Source organism: Ursus arctos, unplaced genomic scaffold (genome assembly GCF_023065955.2).
Source record: "Ursus arctos isolate Adak ecotype North America unplaced genomic scaffold, UrsArc2.0 scaffold_1, whole genome shotgun sequence".
Lineage (NCBI taxonomy): Eukaryota > Metazoa > Chordata > Mammalia > Carnivora > Ursidae > Ursus > Ursus arctos.
Genome location: NW_026622763.1, coordinates 60,216,496 through 60,242,783, shown reverse-complemented (window position 1 = coordinate 60,242,783; position 26,288 = coordinate 60,216,496). Strand labels below are relative to the sequence as shown.

Here is a 26,288-nt window from a genome sequence, read left to right as displayed (position 1 = left end):
CAAAATACAGCATCCTTTCCTGATTAAAACCCTTCAGAGTGTAGGGATAGAGGGTCCATTCCTCAATCTCATAAAAACCATCTATGAAAAGCCTACAGCAAATATCATTCTCAATGGGGAAAAGCTGGATGCCTTTCCCTTCAGATCAGGAACACGACAAGGATGCCCACTCTCACCACTATTATTCAACATAGTACTAGAAGTCCTTGCAACAGCAATCAGACAACAAAAAGGGATAAAAGGTATCCAAATCGACAAAGAAGAAGTCAAACTGTCTCTCTTCGCAGATGACATGATACTCTAAATGGAAAACCCAAAAGAATCCACCTCCAAACTACTAGAACTTATAGAGCAATTCAGTAATGTGGTGGGATACAAAATCAATGCTCAGAAATCAGTTGCATTTCTATACACGAACAATGAGACTGAAGAAAGAGAAATTAGGGAATCCATCCCATTTACAATAGCACCAAAAATCATACGTTATCTTGGAATTAACTTAACCAGAGACGTAAAGGACCTATATTCTAGAAACTATAAATCACTCTTGAAAGACATTGAAGAAGACACAAAAAGATGGAAAAATATTCCATGCTCATGAATCGGAAGAATTAACATAGTTAAATTGTCCATGCTACCCAGAGCAATCTACACTTTCAATGCTATACCGATCAAAATACCAATGACATTTTTCAAAGAACTGGAACAAACAGCCCTTAAATTTGTGTGGAAACAGAAAAGGCCACGTATCGCCAAGGAAGTGTTGAAAAGGAAAAACAAAGCTGGGGGCATCACAATGCCGATTTCAAGTTGTACTACAAAGCTGTGATCACAAAGACAGCATGGTACTGGCACAAAAACAGACACATAGACCAATGGAACAGAGTAGAGAAACCAGAAATGGACCCTTGGCTCTTTGGGCAACTAATCTTTGATAAAGCAGGAAAAAACATCCAGTGGAAAAACGACAGTCTCTTCAATAAATGGTGCTGGGAAAATTGGACCGCTACATGCAAAAGAATGAAACTTGACCACTCTGTCACACCATACACAAAAAGAAACTCCAAATGGATGAAAGACCTCGATGTGAGACAGGAATCCATCAAAATCCTAGAGGAGAGCATAGGCAGCAACCTCTACGACATCGGCCACAGCAACCTTCTTCATGACACATCTCCAAAGGCAAGAGAAACAAAAGATAAAATGAACTTGTGGGACTTCATCAAGATAAAAAGCTTCTGCACAGCCAAGGAAACAGTCAAAAAAACTAAGAGGTAGCCCACAGAATGGGAGAATATATTCGCAAATGACACTACAGATAAAAGACTGGTATCCAAGATCTACAAAGAACTTCTCAAACTCAATACACAAGAAACAAACAAATCATAAAATGGGCAGAAGATATGAATAGACACTTTTCCAATGAAGACATACAAATGGCTAACAGACACATGAAAAAATGTTCAAAATCATTAGCCATCAGGGGAATTCAAATCCAAACCACACTGAGATACCACCTTATGCCAGTTAGAATGGCAAAAATAGACAAGGCAAGAAACAACAATTGTTGGAGAGGATGTGGAGAAAGGGGATCCCTCCTACATTGTTGGTGGGAATGCAAGTTGGTACAGCCACTCTGGAAAACAGTGTGGAGGTCCCTTAAAAAGTTAAAAATTGAGCTACCCTATGACCCAGCCATTGCACTACTGGGTATTTACCCCAAAGATACAGACGTAGTGAAGAGAAGGGCCATATGCACCCCAATGTTCATAGAAGCATTGTCCACAATAGCTAAATCGTGGAAGGAGCCGAGATGCCCTTCAACAGATGACTGGATTAAGAAGTTGTCCATATATACAATGGAATATTACTCAGCTATCAAAAAGAACGATTTCTCAACATTTGCTGCAACATGGACGGCACTGGAGGAGATAATGCTAAGCAAAATAAGTCAAGCAGAGAAAGACAATTATCATTTGGTTTCTCTGATCTATGGAACATAAGAACTAGGAAGATTGGTAGGAGAAGAAAGGGATAAAGAAAGGGGGGGTAATCAGAAGGGGGAATGAAGCATGAGAGACTATGGACTCTGAGAAACAAACTGAAGGCTTCAGAGGGGAGGGGGGTGGGGGAATGGGATAGGCTGGTGATGGGTAGTAAGGAGGGCACGTATTGCATGGTGCACTGGGTGTTATTTGCAACTAATGAATCATGGAACTTTACATAAAAAACCAGGGATGTACTGTATGGTAACTAACATAATATAATAAAAAAATATTATTATTAAAAAAAAAAGAAATCATCAAATTCTTTGAAAGATAAATTACCAAAACAAACACAAGAAAAAAAATATAATTTGTATATCCATATATCTATTTTTAAACGTTGAATTTAAATGTTTATTTTAATTAATTTAAAATATTATTATTTAAAACTATTTAAAATAATTCAGTTAATTTAAACTCTTTCCATGAAAAAAAAATCAGGTTTAGATGGTTTCAATTCTTGATTCTCATTTCAGTTCTTAATTCAGTTGAGAGATGGTGAGTTCTCTCAAGCTTTTCAGAAAGAAATAATTCCAGTTTTAACACAGAGTGAGAGGGAAAATTATCAGTATAACCCTGACAAAGCCTGACGAAGATTTTGCAAGTAAAGAAAATTACACACCCATATCTGTCATGAACCTAGGTGCAGAACTCCTTTAAATGTTAGCAAATCCAATCCAGTGATATAGTAAAAGAGTACATATTATGACCTGAGTTGATTTAATATTAAAAAATCATTTAAAGTAATTTACTGTACTAAGAGAAAAAAAGAATCCTGCTGTCTTGTCAATAGATGCGGAAAACTAATTTGACAAAATTCAAAAGACACTAATTACAAAAACTTTCTGCAAACTAGAAATAGGGGACCTCTCTCAACATGGTAAAAAGTGTCTATAGCTTTCATAATACTTCCTGGTGAAATATTGAACACTTTCATGCTAAGTTCAAGATATCTGCTCTCACCACTTCCTTTCAACATGGCATTTGAAGCTCTAGCCATTACAATAAATAGAAGAAAATAAAGTATAGATTGGATAGAAATAAAAAGAACTGTCTTTATTTGCTGAAACATGAGCTTTTACATAGAAAATTTTAAGGAATCTCTAAAAAGCTGCTAGAACTGATAAATAAGTTTAACAGAATTGTAGGATCAATTGCAGTTTTGTATGCTGGCAACAAACAACTTCGAAATAAAAATTTCAATACAATATGATTTATAATAGCATAAAATAAAAAAATATTTGGGAATATATTTAATTAAATGCATATAAAACCTAAACACTGAAAAGCACAGGATATCGTTGATAGAAGATTTTTAAAGACCCATCTATGTAGATTGAAAGGTTTACCACATTAATGGATTAACATGTTAAGATGTCAATTCTTCCAAAATTGTTTAATATACTTAACATAATCTTTATCACAAATTGTAACAGACTTTTTTATAGTAGTTGAAAGAAAGCTCATCCTAAAATCAACATGGAGATGTAAGAATCTAAAAACGGCCAAAATAATTTTGAAAAAGACTGAGATGAGAAAGTTGGAGAATTTACACCTCCTTATCACATGACTTAGTAGAAAGCAAGAGTCATCAAAGTAGTGTGTTATTAACATGAAGATAGGCAAATAGATCAGTAAAATAGAATAGTGATCCCATACTTACATGGTCATTTGATTTTCTACAAAAGCAATGAAACAGTTAAATGGAGAAAGGAAAGTTTGTAAATAGCAATGGAATGATACTTATTAAATATATGGCGGGAAAGGAATCTTGTCCCTTATATAAATATTGATTCAAGATTGACACCAGCCTTAATATAAAACCTGACTCTAAAGTTTGTAGAGGAAAACTTAGGAGAATATCTCTCTAATCTTGGGGGTAGCCAAATATTTCTTGGAGAAGACACAAAAAGCACTGCCTAGAAAAAGAAAAAAAAATTGGTCAAGTGGAGAAGAGCAAATTTTAAAGCTTCTTCTCTTCCAAAAATACCATTGAGACAAGCCATAGAGTGAGAGAAAATATTTGTACTACAAATATCTGTCCAAGAGCTGTTCACAGATTGCATGAAGAACTTCTACAAATCAGTAATAAAAAAAAAAATCAGTCTAATTTGACCAGACATCTCATAAAAGAAAATACATAAATGGGTGATAAGTACATACAAGTACTCTCATTATTATTGCTTATCAAAGAATTGCACATTAAAGCACAATGAGATACCTCTACATCCTCACCATAATAGCTAAAATGGAAAGGACTGAAAATATTAAGTGTAATTGAGGATATGGAGCAACTGGACTCCAGTTGGAAGTCCAGGCATTGCCGGTAGAAGTATAAATCATTACAACCCATCTGAAAACTACTGGTTAACATTCACTAAAGTGAAACTTAATATCCCCTATGACCCAGCATGTCCACCCATAGGTATATAAATCAGAAAAATTGGTGCTTATGCTCACCAAATGTGGAGTAGTCATAAGAATATTACTTATGAGAGCCTAATATAAGAAACAGTCCAAATTTACATTAAAAATAGAAATGAATAAATAAATCATGGTGTAGTCATACAATGGAATACCATGCAACAATTAAAAAATGGACTAATAATACAAACAATGATAAATCTCAAAAAATACATACTAGATGATTCCATTTATATGAAGCTCAAAACTAGCAAAATTAACCTCTGATGATTGAAATCTGAACAATGGGTGCCTGTAGGAGGTGAGATTCACTGGAAAAAGTTAAGGGAATTTCTGGAGGTAATGGAAGTGTTTTGTATATTAATTGAGTGTTAATTACACAAACGTATTCATAATTTATGCTTTTAAGATTTGTAAGTACATTTTTCCTTGATTTAGAAAAGAATATATCGCAATAAAGGTGCTTCATCCATGACTTGAACTCTAAAAAACCAGTGTTAAGAAAAGTCTCTAAAAAAATTCCGGAGACTCTTCAAAATTACTGCTAGATATTCAAAGAGTATCATGACTTGTCTTATCCCTATCTTTTATTGATTTCAAACCAGACAAAGAATACCTTACAGAGCCATGAGAGTAATGAATTTAATGAAATTGAGGCCAGATGTTTTTGAAGTTCACTATCTTCTTGACTTTTCTAGAAAGGTAACTGATAATGAAGCTCCCAGCACACAGTGATTTTTGACAAATGAAATCCAGGGTAGAGGGAAACTGCTCCATAAGGCTATTTAGCAACTCTGTCCTTCTCAATGCCTGATTAACAGTGACTCAGATATCTAAACAGAGATTAAAATTCACGCAACACAAAAGGTCAAGTCTTGGAATAGGTATAGCATCGTGATATTTGGGTTGTTTTTATGATCTGCATTTTTCAGATTGTGTTAGAGTAAGAAAGTGTCGGGTTCTTGGTTTTTGTTTTTTGGTGTTTTTTGACAAGATTCTTGATGGGCAATGATAGGCATTTGTATCATCCCAAAATGTTCAGAAATGACAGTCTTTGCTTGAATGACCTTAACATAAGATACTTACAGCTCCAAGGAGAGTAAAGCATATATGTTAATATGGACCATTATAAAATCAAATTGTCCCTGCTAGCAGTCCCTCTTCTCTTCAACTATGAAATTCCTTTCAGATCATAATAAGTTGATTTAGGACCTGAGCTTTTAACAATGGAATCTTATATTTCTCAGTCTCTGGATTTTTAAAAGTGACTTTCAAATCCCCTTCAGAAAGATACATAGCAGAACAGGTGAAGGCCAAAACAAGTGGGTTTGTACTACCAACAACTATGTTTAAAGGAAAGCAAGTTTATCTTTATGAGACTTATGTTAACATATGACATTGATGCCAGCAGCTAAAATGTTTCCATGCATTCAATTAACTAAATGAATCTCGCATTACTCTTGTTCTTTGTCATATCCCATATTTTAGCCCTTGGGAGGTGTGTGTGTATGTGCACATATAAATACATTGCTTCTTCCCCTTCTCCTCAGTTAAATTCCCCTATTAGAATTAGTGGCCCCTCGAATTTACCCTTGGCCTTACAGTAGCCCCCAGGTCTGTGGTTAGGAGCTTCCTGTTGTTTGTTGGTGGTGTGGCTTCTGTGATTAAAACTAGGTTTCAATGCAAAAGGTTTCTCAGGATTTCTACACTTCACCCTTTTCTATCTTCTTCAATTCTTGAAAGCTACAGAAATTGCTTTGGCTTCAGATAAAATGCAAAAAAGAAAAAATATGTAAGTCACTGGATTTGACACCCTGTTGACAGTGATCAGAGCATTTCAGACTGTTAGGAAAGCATAAAAATAATTATTGGTCTTTGTTGTGGCCTTTCAGAGAGAAACCTCAGCACCCTCCAACCTGCCATTGCCAAGACAGGCAGGAGCCTGAGCACTGCAGGCTGCCTTGTGTTTCCATGTGGTTGGGGTCACTTTCTCCCCTTCTCCGCCTCCAGGCTCCCCCCCGCCCCCCAAGAACGGACTCAGGCATCCAGGAGCAGAATTGAGTGGTGTTAGTTACTTAATTGAGCCTCGTGGCCTTAGGGCCCTATATTTTTGCTCTAGCCACTGTACAAGTCAATGTACCAGAATATATGTATATTCAGTATTTCACTGATTGTTTTGAAAGTACGTTTTTGGCCTCCTGAAGGCAGGGCCCTCAAATGAAAGTACATCCTCCCAGAAAAACTAGTTGACTTTTACAATGTCTGTTGCCTTGACCCCTGATTTCATCTTGATGGAAAGTAAATGTTCCCTATTCAGGGATATGATAGGGAAAATTACAGTTTGTCAAATTTATACTCAGGGAATCCAACTTTCTTTTAACATACCTTTCCCTCTCTTTTAGTAGTACCCCCCTCCCTTGTCCTATTTTGTTTATGGTGTCCTCAGAGTCTGGCTATAGGACCCCCTACTAATCTTGCACTCATGGCCTTAATTCACCCTAAAGAATAACACTTTAAATAGTTACAAATAAATAAAATAATTAATGTGCTTTAGCATTCAATGTGCTTTAGCAGTGGAAATTTAATATCCCGATTCCATTATGGAATACAAGAAGCAAATAGAATATAAAATTTCTCACTCCAAATATGAGAAGGTGGACCCTACATATATCTATCAAATGCCTAAGTCCTATATGAAAATGTTGCCATCTAGCATTCTATAAAATTTAGCTCCTGGAAGGTAAATCATCACAATGTCTTCCTCCAGCCCAAATGATCACTTTTAGATCAAACAAAGAACTTCTGTTATATAGTAGAAAAATATAGCTATTAAAATGCCAGACAGCAGCCCCTGATCAATAAAACCAATCAGTCGTATCCACATAGATCAGATAAGTATCTCCAATATCATATTTCCCATGAAGTCCATGAGAAGATTTATCTCTATTTTAACAATAACAATATTATTATTTATATTTTAACATAAACAATGATATTATTCTTGTACCTTATTCTCAATATGCTAAAAATCAAATCCATAATAGTCTTCAAATCCAGCCCTCATTCATATTGTCTTATTTTTATTAGTAGCACAAAAGACTCCTACTCATTCAGTTGTGAAGGCCAAGAGTCATCTTCAGTTCACTTCTTGTCATCCCCCACACTGCTGACAAATCAATCTTTCCAAAGTAGAATCCTGTCAGACCAATTCCCTGCTAGAAAACGGAGGGGGGGGGGCAATGCCTCTCCACCACATGCTCAATTAAGCACCAATCCTTTTTCCTGTGGTTTAACACCATCCAAGGTATGCATTAGACATCATAAACACCTCACAGCTTTGTATCTTTGCTATTATGAAGGATGGTTCTTTTTTAAAATTTTCATCCCAGTAGAGTTAACATACAATGTTATATTAGCTTCAGGTGTACAATAGAGCGATTCAACACTTCTGTACATTACTCAGTGCTCATCATGGATAGTGTGCTCTCAATCCTCTTCACCTATAGGAAGTGTGGTTCTTACCCACTAACATTTAATGACTGTTTACCAAATACTAGGCTTCCTGTAAATTACCTTAGATAACCTCAGGATAATCCTACCAGGTAGATACTAGAATATCTTTATTCCTAGTTTGAGTTTACCCCAATTACCAAGTGAGGTTAACATATGAGGAGAATTCATTTCAGCAAAGTTTGTAATACGTCAGAAGTAACAGAGAGAAACAGTCGAACAGCAGGGATTCACACGTGTATCTTACAGCTCCAAGGCTGATGGCACGAATAAGTCCTTGTTCTGGACGTGAATGTTAATACCAAATGGAATGGGTGTCGTTATCCTCTAAGGAAGGAGCACAGCTGCTGAAGGAGGTCATGGAAATTCTACTCCCTATTTTCTCTAAGTCATGACATAGTAACATATACCTGTTTGCAGCTACTTTGCCTACTTCTTTGGTGACCATATCTAGATTTTCCCCCAAACAATTCTGATTTCAAACTTTCTGCTCCTTATAATCAGAGGCATGGTTTAGAGGAAGTGCGTCAGACAGCATTGTCAATGAAAAATTGTAAAGCCCATAAAACATATTGGCATGATGTTGTAAAGATCATGAGAAAAGGTGTTCAAGAATGCAGGGGGAGGGGAAACTCAGAATTCCTCAGACAGGCACTCCATTGTTACCATGGTTACATGGGCTCCACAACAAAGCAAAAGTGAAGGCCCCTCCCTTTTGTCTTCTGATTTCAGAACCTGACCATGTGTCCTAAGTTGTGGCCTTACACAAGGCCAGTGTAGTCCATGAAGATATACAACCGATAGCTTAGGAGAAAATAGAGTCCAAGGCATCCTTTCAAATAGCCAGAAAATGGAAGCGAAGAGAAGCAAGTGACGTAGCTTTTCTTTCTTTTGTAAGTGCGTCCCCCTGAATGCACAGGAAAGAACCGATGTTTGATGTTTGATAAACCTTGTGAAGAGAACATGTTGCCCAGAGCAGCCACCTTCATTTTAGGAGATGAAAACGGAATTAGTTCTTGTAATGTTGAACCCAAACATAAATGGAATGCTTTAACATACGTGCTCAATTAACCTACTGTAGATAAAATCAAATAATAAAAATCATTGACCTTCCAGTTTTCTGAGAATACATTAAAATAAAATGACGCACATGGAATGTAAGAAAGTTGAAAATATTCTTCATTATTTGCTGTGGGAGATTCAATTAAAATTGGTTAATAAGTGAAAAGATGTATCAAAATGTTTATATACTTTTAATTTCAAAAAGCAGTACAATCATGAAGTATTGATACTTGAGATCTGTGAGGTACTTGGCATGGGGGGAAAAAAAGAGCATAAAAATCCACGAGCTTGGTTGTTAATTAAATGCCAAATAACACACCGAGATGACTATTTTATGGCAGCTGCAGAAAATTCCAAAGAGCAAAGGTTTGTCTCTTTATAGTCGAGGGGTTGTAATACCAAAGCAGAGTCTCCACGTGGAAATGCTCTTTTTCTTTCTTCAGCAACATGTATGTCCTCAAAAGGAGACTGAGTAAAATTACATCCGCTTGGACTATATCTTTGGTTTTATAAAAATTAAATAAAAACACAGTGCCGATTAAGAAAATAAAGATGCGGCTTTTTTTACAGTTTATATCGAGACTGCTCATTATCTAAGCATCTCCAACCCAAGTCTGTACTAATGAGCTTTCCTTTCCACAGGGAGATAAAGAAGCGGAATTAGGACTTCCATTTTCCCCACTTTGTGATCGGAAGTCAACCATGGTGGCCCAGTCACAAATAGGTACTACTCAGGAATGGTGGTTATGGAGGGTGGGCGTGGGCGTGCCAGTTTTCAAATAGATAAACCATGCTGTTCAAAGGGCCAACGTCCATGGAAATCTCACTTCATATTCATAATAAATTTGATCTTTAGACTAATCTATATGGTGCTAAATGATAAGAATTTTGAAAAATTCTCACAAAATGAATTCAATCAAGCAGTATTAGTAAATGTAATTGTTATTTGACTTGTAACCCTTTTATAAATAATGGACTTTCTTCTTGCGTAAAAGACAGCATTTTTTGTTTTGTTGCTGACGACTGTAATCTGTAATTTAATCCTTTGTATGTAGGACAATTCAATGAAAATATAATATATGTGTTGTTATCACTAAGTTTGCAATATATATTTAATTTAGTAGCTTATATTCCTTCAGAAAAAAATTCTTTTGATATAAGCCAGCAAGTTCAGCTCATTCTTAAAACTATGTTGCTATGCTGCATGGTCCAAATATTTGTAATAGTTATTCCCAGAGCCAGCATCTTCATTACTGAACTGTAAGATTAATAAACATAAGGATTGCCACCGAACCTCTCTAGCTGCTTCCATACCAAGTCCTGCAAATCAGCGGCCAACTGTCAGAAAGCTTCTTGCTCTGACTTTTGCCCCTTCCCATCCAAGTTCCAAAAGCTATTTTCTAGCTACCATAACACACGTGCCTACCATTGCCTAGCAGGTGTGAGTGTGGCAGGTTAAGAACCTCCTCAGGCAAGCTGGAAAGAAGGGAGGTTTCTGAGGCTTGTTGCTATAATATAAATTGTTACCGTTAATGGAGGTGATGTGTCATTTGTGAGTCTCCATATCCCAGGCATTTAAAACCACAGACAGAACTGGAAATAGCACACTGGTGGCCAATTAACATTGCTTTGAACTGAAGGCATCATTTGAAACACAAAAGTATTGAAGTTTTCTTGAATTAAAAATGCACCTTAGGGGCACCTGGGTGGCTCAGTCTGGCTCTTGATTTCAGCTGGGGTCCTGATCTCAGGGTTGTGAGATCAAGCCCTTTGTGGCAGGTGTGGAGCCTACTTGGGATTCTCTCTCTCCCTCTGCTGCTCCCCCACCCTGTCTCCCTCTCTTAAAAGAAAAAAAAAAAAAAGCACCCTAATGTATAATATTACTAACTCAATTACTTGAAATGTGAATTATTTGTATCTGATGGATGGGATATTCTTCAAATGTGGATATTTCTGGGCACAGTATCAATTTAAAAGCCTCCCTCCAGTTTTCTCTTACATTCAGATGGTCATCCATAGCTCCCAGGTGTGTGTGAGGCCACAAGCACTTGATTTCCAGTGGCACACCTCTCCAGGGACGCGTAGTGTTGAAGTGTGTACAGAGTGTACAATACGTGTCTCCTCCTCCACCTAAACACCAGGGGGGATGGGCTCCCTAGAGGACAGTGCCCCCTTCTCTCTGTGTGTCACTTTAAATTTAAAGTCTTTATTCATCCTGACATCTCAAGGTGGTGGGAATAATGCTGTCTCCCAGAGATGTTACCGTTCTCTTCACTGATTTGACAGAACACGCCCACTTGCTGTGAACTAACACTTTACATCCAGAGAATAATAAACAGCAATTTGAAATATTAACACACTGGCAGAAAGCTCTGACTGATACAATAAGAGGGAAAAACGTAGTTGCCTTTCTGTGGCCTGAGAAAAAAAATCTCAATTATTTTGTTTCTTTGGAGCTTAGGTATTATTTTTTGTTGATGAGTAACAAATTCAACAAGCAAGTGGAGACCTTTCAGAAAAGTAATGATCCCTCTCACTGAGAGAGGAAATTATATTCACTCTGGTTAGATTTGAATTTATTGTGAACTAGAGTATAAAACTGAATACTAAACAGGAAAGCCAATATACACGAGTTAGCAGGTTTAGAATTGTATCACTTCCACTACTTGGGAGATTACTTTATACAGCTATCGAGCTATTAAACTATCTCTAAAGATCTATGTTACTGGATTAAAAATAATTGCAAGGGGTAAACTGAACCAGTGTTGTAGCTGTTAATTACTGTCAGACTTTTCATTATTACAGATTTTAGAATTCAAGAAATTGTAATATTTCTATTTATCTTTTTAAAAAATTTTTTGTGTTTTTGTAGGTTTCATTGATTTTATAGTAGAGCCAACATTTTCTCTTCTGACAGACTCAACGGAGAAAATTATTACTCCTCTTATAGAGGAAGCCTCAAAAGCAGAAACTTCTTCCTATGCGGCAAGCAGGTTTGATATTTTCTCCTTCTTTGCATCCTTTTTATCTTTGTTCTGTTTAATAGCCTTTTACTTATGATTATCTTAGCTCTTACAGCAGGGCAGGACATTCGTAAAAGAATTATTAGGTAGTATTGCCACCTAGTGGCTAGGTGTGATATTGCATCAGCCTTTGAAATTCACTTGATGTCTACTCCTAACTAATGAGTATAACACAAGAGTATTTAATACTCAGGAGAATGAAAATATCTGAATTTTCACGCAAATGTATATATTAAGCCTTGGATATTAACGTATCTAGTTGTGTCAGTTTGCTTACAAACAAACCAATTACAACCCACTTGTACATCTGGGGAGATGTCTCTGCCAAAAGAAGGCTTGTAGCTGATGTGGGTACAACAGATGTGTATAACATGTAACAGAAACATCCATTATATATACAATCATTTACAGTATTTCAAGCTGAACATTTTTCATCAATAAATTTGTTAAGGCATATTATTTAAAGCTTCCAGTTGTAAACTAATCACACTAAATTCTTGTCCATCCGAACACACAACTTTTGCTAATGGCACACCAACAGGCTCCTTCCATGTTGCCCCAGTGAGGACACTGAGGAAATGTTCTACCTGAGAAAGATTCAGGTTAGACCCCCTTAGGGTTCCAGAATCATGGTGCCCCTTTAGTGATGTTCACCAGTGGACTCACCGCTAGGTCAGCTCACCTCAAGTTTCCACTCTTTGAATCAGGCCTAGCCACCCCATGATGCAAGAGTGCTCCAACCCGCTGCTCTGGGAGTCCTTGACCGACTTCCAGCCAGAGTCCCGGCCCTTGCCATGAGAGGAGAAAAGGAGGGATGTGAGCAGCCCTGACACATTCTCCAAACTGGGCCTGAGCACCTGCCTTTCTGTGTCTGCAGTTGGTTTTGTAAAGTGTTTCAGGCTTTGCTCTCTCGTTTCATGTCTTGACCATGGTGTTATCTGGGCTTTTTTTTTTTTTTTTTTTTTTTGGTTATGACTGTTAGCTTCAGCACCTTTATTGTGTTCACGGTGTTGATTTGTTTAGGCGATCAAATATGAAAGGAACCATGAACGATGGAACCTACTCCCCAGACTACTCCCTTACAAGCGTGGACTTACAGAGCTTTAAAAACAACCTGGTGGACATCATCCAGCAGAACAAGGAGAGGTGGAAAGAGTTAGCTGCCCAAGGTAGAGTTGTTTATGAAGCCGTACTGCCATCTCTTTCTGTCTTAACTCTTCCTCTGGGGTTTTGGCTTTTTTCCCCCCTTGATTTCTTCTTTGATGAAATACACAAGCCTCTGGCTACCTTTTGATTATTCATGACAAAGTTGGTTTATCTGTTAAAGAGATTTTGCTCTGCTTATGTTACATGGGCTGCAGAAGTATGTGTCAGTGCGTGGCAGTGACCTGAATACGAAGGAGGGGACAATAAAATGGTGATAAATCTTTACCTGGCAGAGTAACCTCCTGTTCATTTCTAGAAGTGCTTTGGAGCCTTTGCAAGTGGCTTTTGTGTTGCATTAGGAATGTAACACTTAGTGTCAGAGGCTTGGGTGTGTTTTTTTCAATGTTACTAAGTTATTTCTTTTGGTGACCTTTCCACTCATGCGTTGGAAAAATCATTTGTAATCAGCCATTAAAGGAAACAAATGGGAAGCTAACTTTAGCTATTTCTGATAAGTTTTCTGATTCAAATAAATGAGTTGATTTGGTTTACAAGGTATGTGAAGTAGTATAGTTATTATCTTTTGTGCAGGATTAGCTTTCTAAGTCCAAATCTGGCCCCTGCCTCCCCTCACGCTCCCTTGCATAGCCCTGTGTCTCTCCTGTGCTCTATCTACTGCCTGTACAATAGCCTCTGGCAGGTTCTTGAAATACCCCAGAGCCTTTGCGATGATTATTTCTTCAGCCAGGGATTCTCTTCAGAATTCTCTGCAAGGCCGATTCCTCCTTGGCTGGAAAGTCTGTTGTTTATTTTTAACTTGAAAAACAGAACTTAATTAACTCACTTAATTTAATTTTCACATGGACCTTATAAGGTATATACTATTGGTGTTCTCATTTTATAGATAAGGAAACCGAGGCAGAAGACAGTTATGTGACTTTGCCCCAAATCCCATAACTAGTAAGTGAAGGAGCTAGAATTCACTCTTTCTCTCCAAATGCCGTGCTCGAAAGCCTTATGGGAGGTAGCCCCACAAGGAGGCCCTCCTTGACCACTACAGGTAACATCCTCTGTCCTGTCTTTCCCGATGAGGGCCCAGTTTAGTTGCTTCAATGTGTTGTCACTAGTCCATAATCAATGATATTTACTTATTCCTTCTTTAATTTATCGTCTGTTTTCCACATGGGTAGTGTATGGTCCACAAAAGTTAGGACATGGTCTGTTGTGTTTTCCAGTATATCCTCAGCTCCTAGCACAGTGCTGTGCATATAAGAAGCACTCAGTAAATATTTGTTCAATGAAATAACTGCTTAATGGTGTCACATTATTTCCTCTACCTCTGCTATTAAAAATAAAAGAAATACCATTCTAATGTCTTCATCTGACTCTGTAGCTCACATTTTCCCATAAGTCTGATCTTAGTTGAAAAGAAATGGTTTCGCAGGCTCTGGTGGCTCAGTACAGCCATGATGAGGGCCAGGTCCTATAATCGTGCGGGCCCCCCACACTCAGAATGGCCCTCTGCTTAATTAAATCCTCTACTGTCATCATCTCAAAATTCTTAAAAATTTTTGAGCCAGGGGCCTCATTTTTATTTTGCATGGGGCCGTGCAATTATGTAGCTAGTCCTGGCCATTCCAGAGGGTCTTTGTAATACATTATTGTCATTCCATAAAGAACATAACACAACACAAGACCCAGGTGGCCATACTGAAATATTGTCAAACCCATCTAACTGGAGACTTCAAGTGGCTGGAATTACCCTTCTCTAGAGACAAATTATGCTCACAATATTGACCCTGAAGCACTGTAAGATATAAATCCCTAACCTATAAGCTCTTTGAAAACAGAAGCAACATCTATCTTATTGTCATCATTTTCTCAGAACGAGCCTGTCCCTGGCATAGTGTAGGTCCTTTAAAATTATTTACTGAGGATAGTTTTGAATGAATGAATAAATGAATACTTAAACTCCACTTTGAATGTATTTATTCGGAAAGGAAAACAAATAGATATATTTTCAGTGATGGAAGGAAGAGAGGAGGGAAGCAAGACTTCTGAAATCCCTCCTGTGTCCAAGGCATTTTACATCCAATTTCCTCCTGCAACAACCTTCCTAACTAGAAATGATCACCCTCATCTTATACACATGGAAATTGAGGATTACACAGCTCCTAAGCACTGGAGTCAAAACTGTTCTGATTCTTTACCCAACGTTTTTTTCCCACGCACCTCCTACCCCTTTAAAATTAGTTTGAAAAAAAAATGAGTTGAAGTATTCATCTTCAATGAACCCAAAAATCCAATTGACCAAAACACACTCTCTTCCAACAAAGTTCTAACTAAAATAAACACCAATAAACCTAAAACATCAACCTATCACCTGGAACTTATTTGTCATAAACCAGTGAAGGAAAGCTGTCAGAATTGGCTTAGGGACAAAAACTGCTCCCTTCCTAATAAACTTTCTGGCACAGTGCCCTTTTGAGTATTTTGTTGCATGGGGACAGTAAACTTTAGATGTGTATAGAGTCCTCAATGTACATTTCTGGAACTGAGGAATAATATCTGGGTCTTATTGTTGGAAAAGGTAGAACCAAGATTTGAACACAGGCAGCCTGGCTTTAGCAAATTAAAACCACAGATCATTTTGACTATATAATTTCCAAGGGGTAGTTGTGTAGAGTACACACATTTTGAGTAGAGCAAATACTGCCAAATTTATTTTATTTATAACATTGCATGTTTGGTTTCTATTTCCAGTGCAGTGGTGAACTAGATAAACTTAAAGAAATATCTCATGGTAAAAACAACTAAAAATGTGGGGCCAGATATTGCTAACAAGAAATTGACAGAGACAGTGCTTCTAGAACTATCTCCCTGTCTCCTTGCTTGTAACAAATATTAAAAAGTATGTTGCTTTCAAGGAAAAAGAAAAGAAAGAAAGAGGGAAAGAAAGAAAGAAAAGCTGATATCCTCAGAACTTGTCCAAATAAAAATCAAACAGAAATTCAGAGAGATAAGGAAACTTTGGAGCTAGACTCTCTCTGGAGGGCATCTGCTTACCTTTGCTGGAGTTCTGGGTTTGCAGATTGAATTGACCACCACATTGGTTTTATGCCAGAAATGCAAATTTGATTCTACATTTAAAAATTCTGTTAATGCAATTTACCACATTAAGGATCAAAGGATAAAAACCTAAGATCTCAAGAGATACAGAAAGAACATTCAAGAAAATTCAGTATCCATGATAAAAATTATTAAAATTAAAGGAAACTTCTTAATCTATTTCCTTTTTACCACTTATCTTGCCCTCATTTTTACTGCTTGAGTTGTTTCTTTTTTCCGTTGCAATTCATTTCCTTGATGGTTTGAAATATTTACTCTTTATTCCTTTCATTTTCGTGATTAATTAGAAAATTTTAAATGCATAATCAATAGTAGATAACAATGAAGTTAATGACTTCACCCTTCCATGAAATGATGCAAAATCTTAGAAAACTTTGTCTCTGATATTTTAAAAAGCTTCTAAAATACAGAATTTATATTTAATAATTAAAATTTAAAACATGTCCTTGAAATCCAAGAATATGAGAACAACTGCTTTTTAGCATCATTTTCAAAAAATCAAGCTAGTGCAGGAAAACTTTCTCAAGGTCTCCTCCATGCATGCATGGCTCCTCAGCCGGCCAGACACGTGGAGAGCTATCTCAGACCTTCCATGGCTCTCCAGTTGCTAGGATTTTTCCATGAAATGCTGTTCATGTCCCAGTTACCCAAACTTGTACTGTAACCTCAGACTTGCAAAGCTCTGAGTTTTCCCCCATTTTTTCTAAATTAAACCCACCACTTTACATTGTAGAAACCAGGGGGTTTTGCCCTCTGCTCCTATCCCAAATTGAGCCTCCCACCTCTAGCAGCAAAACTGGTTTCTGCTGCCGTTCTCAGCTTAGGGTTGGCAGGGATGTTGGGAGTAGCTCCGGGCAAAAAGGTCACAGATTCCTGGGGCACCTGGGTGGCTCAACTGGTTGAGTGGCGACTCTTGGTTTCTGCCCAGATCATGATCTCAGGGTCCTTGGATCGAGCCCCACATCAGGCTCTGTGCTCAGTTCAGCAGGGAGTCTGCTTGAGGAGTCAGCCCTCCCCCTGCTTATACGTGCTCTCTCTCTCTCTCAAATAAATAAATAAATCTTTAAAAAAAGAAAAGATCACAGATTCCTGCTGTTCTTACCTTTTGCTCACGTGCATCAGAAGACATGAACAAAACATTTACTGTAGCGTTGTTCTTGAGAGCAACAAAACTACAAACAGCAGTAAAACGATTCACCAGCTGTGGTGTATTCATATTATGGAAAAGCTTACAACTGTTAAGATAAATGAACTTTAGTTGTGAATCTCAACAGGGATGGAAGACACAAATCCTACTGAGCAAATACACAAGCTGCTTAAGTAGAGCAGATGCCATTTACAGGGAAATTTTTAAAATCTGTAAGCTAACCAATAGGTTTAGAATACACTCAGCTTCATACCTAGAACTGTTAAAGAAGTGTGTCTCTTTAGAGCTAGCCCCCAAATGGCAAACACAAATATGGGTTCTCCCTCAAGGTAAAAGTGTTACTTTGGTAAGCCACTTGTTGGTCTGGTTTGTCTTTAGACACAAAAATTACAAATTGAACCAGATCCATCAAGTCCACCTTGATCAGAACAAAACCACAAATCAATCCCAGATCTGCTTTCCTTCCCATCTTGTCAAAGAAGATGTCTATTTGAGAAAAACAAGTTATGTCCCAAAATGGAATCAGGGTGTTTGGGGGGGGGGGGCGTCAGACTGAAATGGAATGCAATATGTTTCTTATTGTACTGGGTAACTTTCTGATGTATTTGATGTTGATTCAAACCCCAAAATACTAGGGCTCAAAGGCAAGTAACAAGTGAGGAATGGAGGCAGCATGGGAACCGAGGTGCCATCAGATTTGCCCATTGTGCACCAGTAATAGCTGTTTAGAAACAGAAGGAACTTTTTGCTAGCTTAAGGCAAGCATGACATTTTAAAATATGCATTAAAATTGTCAAACACACAAGTGTTTTCTAGTCTCTTTTGGGGGCTTATTTCCTACATAATTGCTCTAGAGTCATAGAGTATGTTTAGTATGATATCAGTCTTTTGAGCTTTTGAAGACCTGCTTTGCCTTTAGTAACTCATAAGGTCCACCAAAAAGGAAAACAAATTAGGATTTTGGTTAGAATGACTTTGATATCCATTTGGAGAGAATTATCTTTATGATTTCGAGTCTTCCTATTCATCTATATCTTATATATCTTCTTTCATGTTTCTCAGAAAGTTTACTTTTACTTCATAGTGATAATAATGGTGATGGAAAATACTTGTTAGTGTTATTAGATGCTTGGCATCACATTAAGAATATTATATACCATGTAATCAATATTTATCCTTAATAATAATTTATTTCAAAATGTTGACTCTATCTTATTGGATGTTCCATCAATATTTTATATTTTTTGTTATTTTTGCAAATGGCTGTTTCTCACTGGTGTATAGAAATACAATTTTCTTTTGAATACTGATCTTCTGCAAATAATGACAGTTTTATTTCTCAAATGTATACCTTTAATGATTGTTTTTCTTGAATCAACTGCATTAGCAAGTTCAGAATTATCTGAAATGGAAGTGGTGATACCATTTGGCTTGTCTCTAAATTTAAAAGGAATGTGTTTCATGTTTCATCATTTAGTGTGATATTTCTTAATTTTGTTTGCTCTGCTCTTTATGAGGTTACATTTCCATCAATAATTTGTTAATAAAGTGTATTTTTTTTATTTTTTTAATTTAAATTCAAGTTAGTTAACGTAGTGTAGTATTGGTTTCAGAGAAAATGTATTTTACATGGAACATTTAGTTTTATCAAATGTCTTTCCTGTGGTTTTTAAAATAGTTCATATAATTTATTTTGATTGGTTCATATGATGAATTATATTAATAGGTTTTCTAATGTTGAACCACCTTATATTCCTTGATTAGGCCCAACTAATTGTGATGTATTAACTTTTTAAAATTTATGTATTACTTTTACTGACTTAAAAAAAATCTATATTTATGAGTGAGATTAGCCTACAATTTTCCTTTCTCATACTTGTAATTCTGGTATTAAGATTACACTAGCCTCAGAAAGTGAACTGGAGTTCTTGCATTCTTTTTTTTTGTTTAAGATTTTTTTTTTTTATTTATTCATTTGAGAGAGAGAGAGACAGAGCACAAGCAGGGGGAGCGTCAGGCAGAGGGAGAGGGAGAAGCAGACTCCCCGCTGAATAGGGAGCCCAACCTGGGGCTCGATCCAAGGACCCCATCCCAGGAGCCAGAGATCATGACCTGAGCTGAAAGCAGATGCTTAACTACCTGAGCCACCCAGGTGCCCCAGAGTTTTTAAGTTCTTGAGAGTTTGTGAGCCTTAAATTGGTATTGAATGTTTGGCAGAATTTACTTTTATTTAAAAACCATGTGAGCCTATTGTTTTCTTCGTGGGATAATTTTCGTCTGTGATTCAGTTTTCTTAATAGAGTACTAATTAAGTTGTTTACTTTTTAGGTTTTTAAAAATATATATTGTAAACCATACTACAAAAGAACAAATAAAAACATACATGTACTATTTCTAGGTAAATAATACAGTATACATTCTTATAATGAACAATCCTTGCAGTGGCCTACAAGCAATAGCATGTCGGCAGATTTAACCACCAGCTCAAAAACAGTGTATCCACACACATATATACAAGTTTCTCATGCCTTTTACTTATAGAAAGGATGTGTAGCCCATAATTTAAAAGTAACAGTAAAATATACAGTAGCCTTTGTTGTGAATTCTACATGGGTAATTGGTTCTCACAGAATGCTGCCACTGATATTTGCCAAACTCTGTGTCTTTGGTCCACTTAACGGTTGCAACTGACAAATGTAAATTGTTCGCATATGAACATTGATATTTTCATTTACATCAAAGAGTAAGATGAAAATATAAAAAACATATGTCAGAACTTAGAAAACATAGAAGGCATATGTCGACTTCACTTGTTCATCGAAAATGCAAGTGACTTCTTGGTCGTTTGATTGGATAATGATTTTTGAATACTGGGGAAAAATTTCCTCAAATGCCTGTGCTATTTACAATGTAGCAGTTATAGACATGACACACTTTTAAATTTAATCTCTATTTTTTTTATCATTATCTCCACCACTGTAGGCAACAGTGAAACAATAAATGAAGCCCTGATTCATAAAGTTTGGTGATATCCATGGTGCAAATATTCCCACCATGGCTGGTTTCAAGCCATCAATATGAAGTCTCTGACCGTGGGAGCTGGGAAAAGATGTGCACCTAAGATATTTGCATCATACAGATTGGGTGGATATAATTAACCTCAAGACCTAGATAATGAAAAAAATGGGTCAGAATAATTAGGAAATGATTTTTAAATATCACCTTTGTTTTAAATACAATTTATTTAATTCTAAGTTTCTGTAATTTTATTTTTTTTAATTTTTTATTTATTTATTTGCCAGAGAGAGAGAGACAGCCAGCAAGAGAGGGAACACAAGCAGGGGGAGTGGGAGAAGAAGAAGCAGGCTCCCAGGGGGGCAGGGAGCGCATTGAGGGGCTTGATCCCAGGACCCTGGGATCAGGCCCTGAGCCGAAGGCAGACACTTAACGACTGAGCCACCCAGGCGCCCCTGTAATTTTATTTTTAAGAATGACTAGATTTAACAATTTCATGATAATTATTTCTTTTTCTTTTTTTGTTTCTTAGCTGTTACTCCTATTTGTGTAACTGTAAACAAGACATAGTTTAGTTTTGCAGGTTTTAGCATAATAATATCATGCAGGACACATTCTTTAATGAATATCTTTTTATTCAATGCCATGTTTTCTGAGCTTTATCTGTGATGAGGCAAATTGCTGTTATCTGTCTCTGCAGGGAATTTTTGGATCTTGATGGAAAACAGATTTAAAAAAAAAATTAAGTAGTTAGGTCTTTTAAATAGTGTATTTATAATACATATTCATTTCTTAACCCGTAAATCAGGTGCACAAATAATATAACTTCTATTATTTTTCTGTGACAAAACACAGTGTCTAGCTGAAGTCCCCATGCCACATGCTTGAAGAAAACAGAAGCTTGGGGCGCCTGGGTGGCTCAGTCGTTAAGCATCTTCCTTCGGCTCAGGGCCTGATCCCAGGGTCCTGGGATCAAGCCCCTCATTGCACTCCCTGCCCCCCTGGGATCCTGCTTCTTCCTCTCCCACTCCTCCTGCCTGTGTTCCCTCTTTTGCTGGCTGTGTCTCTCTCTGTCAAATAAATAGATAAAATCTTAAAAAAAAAAAACAAAAAAAAACCCAGAAGCTTGTCATTCAAATATTTTAACTGAAGCAGAGGAAGCCTATTCCACTTAGGGTTCTTGACCTCCTTTTTTCTTCTTTTTTAGATGTCATCCAAGTTCCTAATGTGATGTTAACCTTAGGATAACCTCCTTGCTTGACTTCTGTTCTTTCTCTCTCATCTCTTTAGACATACCCTGTCCCATCTGCTTCTTGCCATTACCACCCTCTGCCTCTGACACTTGACCCCCTGTTTCGGCCACTATAGGCCACCAAATCTTCACCATCCCCCTTTTGCTTGATCTCCTTTTCTCCTAATGCTTCTGAGACCTATGTTTTAAGCATCACACCCAAACCAGCTACATAGCAGGACTTTCCTTCCCAAATGCCTACGTCACTCTGTGTTATCTCTCGTGCTTTTATCCCATAGATCTCTATTAGAGTTCTTTTTTTTTTTTAAGATTTTATTTATTTATTTGACAGAGAGACAGCCAGCGAGAGAGGGAACACAAGCAGGGGGAGTGGGAGAGGAAGAAGCAGGCGCCTAGCGGAGAAGCCTGATGTGGGGCTCGATCCCAGAACGCTGGGATCACGCCCTGAACCGAAGGCAGACGCTTGAGGACTACGCCACCCAGGCACCCCTCTATTAGAGTTCTGGACCCATTGTTTTTTTCTTATTTGCCAGCAATCTCTATCAGTCCCTAACAGTGCTCCTAACAATTCTACATCTGCTGCTTAGAGAAAATAAAAATAGATTGTTTTTAAACAGTAAAAACATGTCCATATTACTTTGTATTGAATTACTTTAAAAGGTTATGTTTTTAAATATTTATTCATAAAATGTTTTAGTTATTCCTTCCTGTTATCTTTTTAATGAATCAAAACTCGTCATGTAAGCAAAATTATAACTTTTAAACTCCAGGACTAAATCCTAAGCATCCTTTTGAGAAAATATATGCATAGTGTTTAGATTTCAGAAGGGACAATTAATCAAACAGAGGGAGGCAAATTCTTTCAGATAAAAACTAGAGCTTACTCTGGGGGGTGCCTGGGTGGCTCAGTAGGTTAAGCGTCTGCCTTCGGCTCAGGTCATGATCTCAGGGTCCTGAGATGAGCCCTGCTTCAGCTTCTATGTGCAGTGGGGAGCTGCTTGTTCCTCTCCCTCTCCCTCTGCACTTCACCTGATCATGCTCTCCCTCTCCCCCAAATAAATAAAATCTTAAAAAAAAAAAAAAACAACTAGAGCTCACTCTCATTTTCTCTCTAATCATAGTTCAAAAATGCAACTAACACTTTATATGAGATCTTACAAGTAATTTTTATTTTATTTTATTTTTTAAAAGATTTTATTTATTTATTCGACAGAGATAGAAACAGCCAGCGAGAGAGGGGACACAAGCAGGGGGAGTGGGAGAGGAAGAAGCAGGCTCATAACGGAAGAGCCTGATGTGGGGCTCGATCCCATAACGCCGGGATCATGCCCTGAGCTGAAGGCAGACGCTTAACCGCTGTGCCACCCAGGCGCCCCTTACAAGTAATTTTTAAATTGTATAGTTCAAATTATTAGTAAATTATATACTGTGCATTTAGTTTATTTCTATTTCCAATTTAATCTCTTTAGCTGATGTTCTATATTATATTATCAGTACAGTAGAGCAGAAGTATGGTAGATAGAATGGAACATTCAGGATATCAGAATTATGAATTTTTAAGAGGTGGTATTCACTGAAGTCGCTTATCTCTAGGAGAGCTTGCATCCAGTTTGAACCATGAGTACGTGCTTATTCGCTCCCTCATTCATTTATTGTAAAGGCGGAACTCAATATTTTTCAACGCTGGCAGCATATTAGCATCCTGTGGGCTATTTTATTTTTTTAAACTTCAATATGGCTTATCTCCAGTTTATAAAGGTAGGTCAAAATAGAACACTTTTGTACATTTAAATGAATGCAGAGGACATGGAGCAGGGAGAGCAGGAAATTAATCAGTTTATGGTCAAGACAAGCCAAGTACAGATTAGAATCAGAGCCAGCTTCACCCTGGCTGGCTGTACTCAGAAAACAGCAGCATGTACCTTGGTAACGATATCCCTTAAAATATCTGTGTCTTGGGTCACACATCTCCTCTGGAACGTTTGCTTTCTACTCCTAGGAAAGTCAGTGGACTTTCTCTCTGCCTTCATCCTTATTCTTTCTTCCTCATGGAATTCACCTCTTGGGCCCCTCCTCCACTTTGCTTCTTAAAATCCTACCTATCTTCCAGAACTCCATTAAACTGCCTTCTCCAAGAAGCCTATCCCTTTGTTATGTAAGCTGTCTTATTCATACTCTAGTTGAGATATTTGTCACGTTGTGTCTTGCATTCTCAAAGAAGGGAGAGAAAAATGCATTCAAAAGGGGCCTACCAGAAGCAGTGTTGGAATAAGAGTGGGAGTGGAGAGGAGTTTCAGGATATGTTTCCAATTGCACATGGCTCATGGAGATTCCAACATTCCCCTTTGGATGCGTGCACCATCTCACCACCTAGCAAGAGCCACTGTGTATTATGAGATATTGTGACTGGAGTGTGGTACAGATATTAAAGCTGCAAAGCCTGACAAAAAGTTGATTACTACTGAGGAGGTCACTACAAAAGATTTACAGAGGCCTACTATGTGCAAAACAAAAGCTAATAGGATTTTTGAAGAACAGAACTCGTGGAGTATTCCACTTTAGATCTCCAGGGGTTCCGGCTCAAGGCCAGATAAGAACTTGGTCAGTATCGGGTAGAGGAAAATCGATTCCATTTTATGAAGGTCTGATTGGTGAGGTGGTGAGACCCTATAAATGAAATATTACCCACTACATTGTACCATATTTTTTTATTAGCCAAAAGATCTAAAAAGAGAAAATAAAAAGCTGATAAATGGAAAAAAGGAAAAACTAAGTAGGAGGATGTTCCCCAAAAAGTCTTCTCTTGCTCAGTATCTGTACTTGCTACATTTTCAGACACCCAAAACCTATTCACTTGCTCTAATTTTACTTTGTGCAAATATGAGCAATCACTGCAAGAGTTCACCAGAGTTTTGTAGCCTCTGAAAACTCTGGGGTCAACAGTGGGACAGTGGAAATTTGGGGAGTAGAGAAAATGATGGTGGGGAAGAAAGTAGTAGATTGGATGTTGCACTGTTGAGCAGAGGTGATGGGGACAAAATAAGATCGAAGCCACAGGCAGGAAGTAGGGACCAGCTCTCTGAGACAGTTCTCTCTTTTTGGTGCTACCCTTCTCTGGCAAGTGTAACCAGAATTTGTATCCAGAATTTCGGGGTGGCACACTGCTTACACTAGCCTAGGTTCAAGACTTTGTCATAGTCCCCCAGTAATTCCAAATTCCAAAGACATTGGAAGTTTTGTTATCTTAACAATATTCCTCTGAGCATAAGGTAAATCTCTTTGTCACCACTCACCTTTGTTCTTTCTCCAAAACCTTTTAGTCTTATATTCCTCTGGATTCATGACCTCAGCTCCACTCTTTACCCTCTTGGCCACTAAAATCCCCCAGTTGTACAGAACAATTTAGTTCTGGCCTCAAATTCAACCCATTCAACAAAACAAAAGCCTGATTATTGGTCTAAAATGACATCTATAGTTCACTCATGCCAGGTGTGTCTGGGATGATCATGAGTTGGTTAGTATTTTCAGCTTCTTTAGAATCCCTATAAAAAGCTTTATTTCCTATCACCATCCGGACATTTTTTAAAAACTTCATCACTATACCCATGGCCTATCTTTGTAATCAGAAAATCATCATACAAGTTACTAATAAGTTAGATATTTTCTTATTTTTTCACATTTTATAATTTATTTGAAATGTATTAAATATATGATAATTTAGTCAAACCGATTTATTTAAAATCATATTTTTCTAAGAAACTTTGTAGATTTTCTCAACAGGAAACAGCAAGTTTTTAAAAATAGGTCTTGTATCATTGCTTGAAAAACTAAAACACAAAACTAAAAGATTTTCCCACCAGAAATAAAGGAAATATTTAAGACTGATGGGAAAGTATTAAAATTTTTAAAAGATCAAATTTACATTATGATTAGCATGACCTTTTAATAGACTGTGATGGGTTCACTAGTTAAACCTTATGTATTGTTATTTGTTTTTGAAATATCTTAAAATGCAGTATTGTATGTCACAATATGTATGAAAGCGATTTTTGTAATCATGTTGGCATTAATGCTAAATAGAATGCAGGATCCTTTTCTATCTACTAAGTACACATTTACTTGCCTGGCAAGATACTGAGTCTGTCGTGGTCTCTATCCTATTTAATCAGCCAAACAGCCCTATGATGTAGGTACAATCCCCATTTTACCAATGTGAAAACTGAGGCCTGCGGGGGTGAGTTAGTTACCCAAATCACAGGTTTGCACACATATTACAAATGAATCTTCCTCATTCCTTTTCACAGTTTAATATAATACACAGAAAATAGCATCGTGGTAGTAGTAAATCCAGAAAGAGAAAACAGCTTTTTCTGAAAATTTACCTCGGAGAGCAGCATAATTGCTTCATCAAATCTACTTCTGTTTAATCTGAACACAACTGATCCCATGAACTTTCAAACGTGTGTGTTATATCCCATAGACATTTTTATTTTAAAAAGTTGAAAATTATGACTTCGGGAGTGACATTTTACATC

The 26,288-nt window shown here is 37.2% G+C and overlaps 1 protein-coding gene across 8 annotated transcripts in view; it reads left to right on the top strand.

Moving 5' to 3' along the window:
• The window catches only part of PDE1A (phosphodiesterase 1A), a 284,858-nt gene that overhangs the window by 208,228 nt on the left and 50,342 nt on the right, over window positions 1-26,288 (top strand). For 4 of the 8 annotated variants that reach the window (XM_057303243.1, XM_026492392.4, XM_057303240.1 and 1 more), the window contains exons 11-13: window positions 9,684-9,765; window positions 11,914-12,034; window positions 13,088-13,233. In XM_057303243.1, coding sequence (XP_057159226.1) covers window positions 9,684-9,765; window positions 11,914-12,034; window positions 13,088-13,233 — 349 coding nt within the window. Of the gene's footprint in view, window positions 1-9,683; window positions 9,766-11,913; window positions 12,035-13,087; window positions 14,580-26,288 lie in introns of those variants that run through there. The other 4 variants (XM_048214563.2, XM_057303246.1, XM_057303233.1 and 1 more) reach the window with 3 other exon arrangements.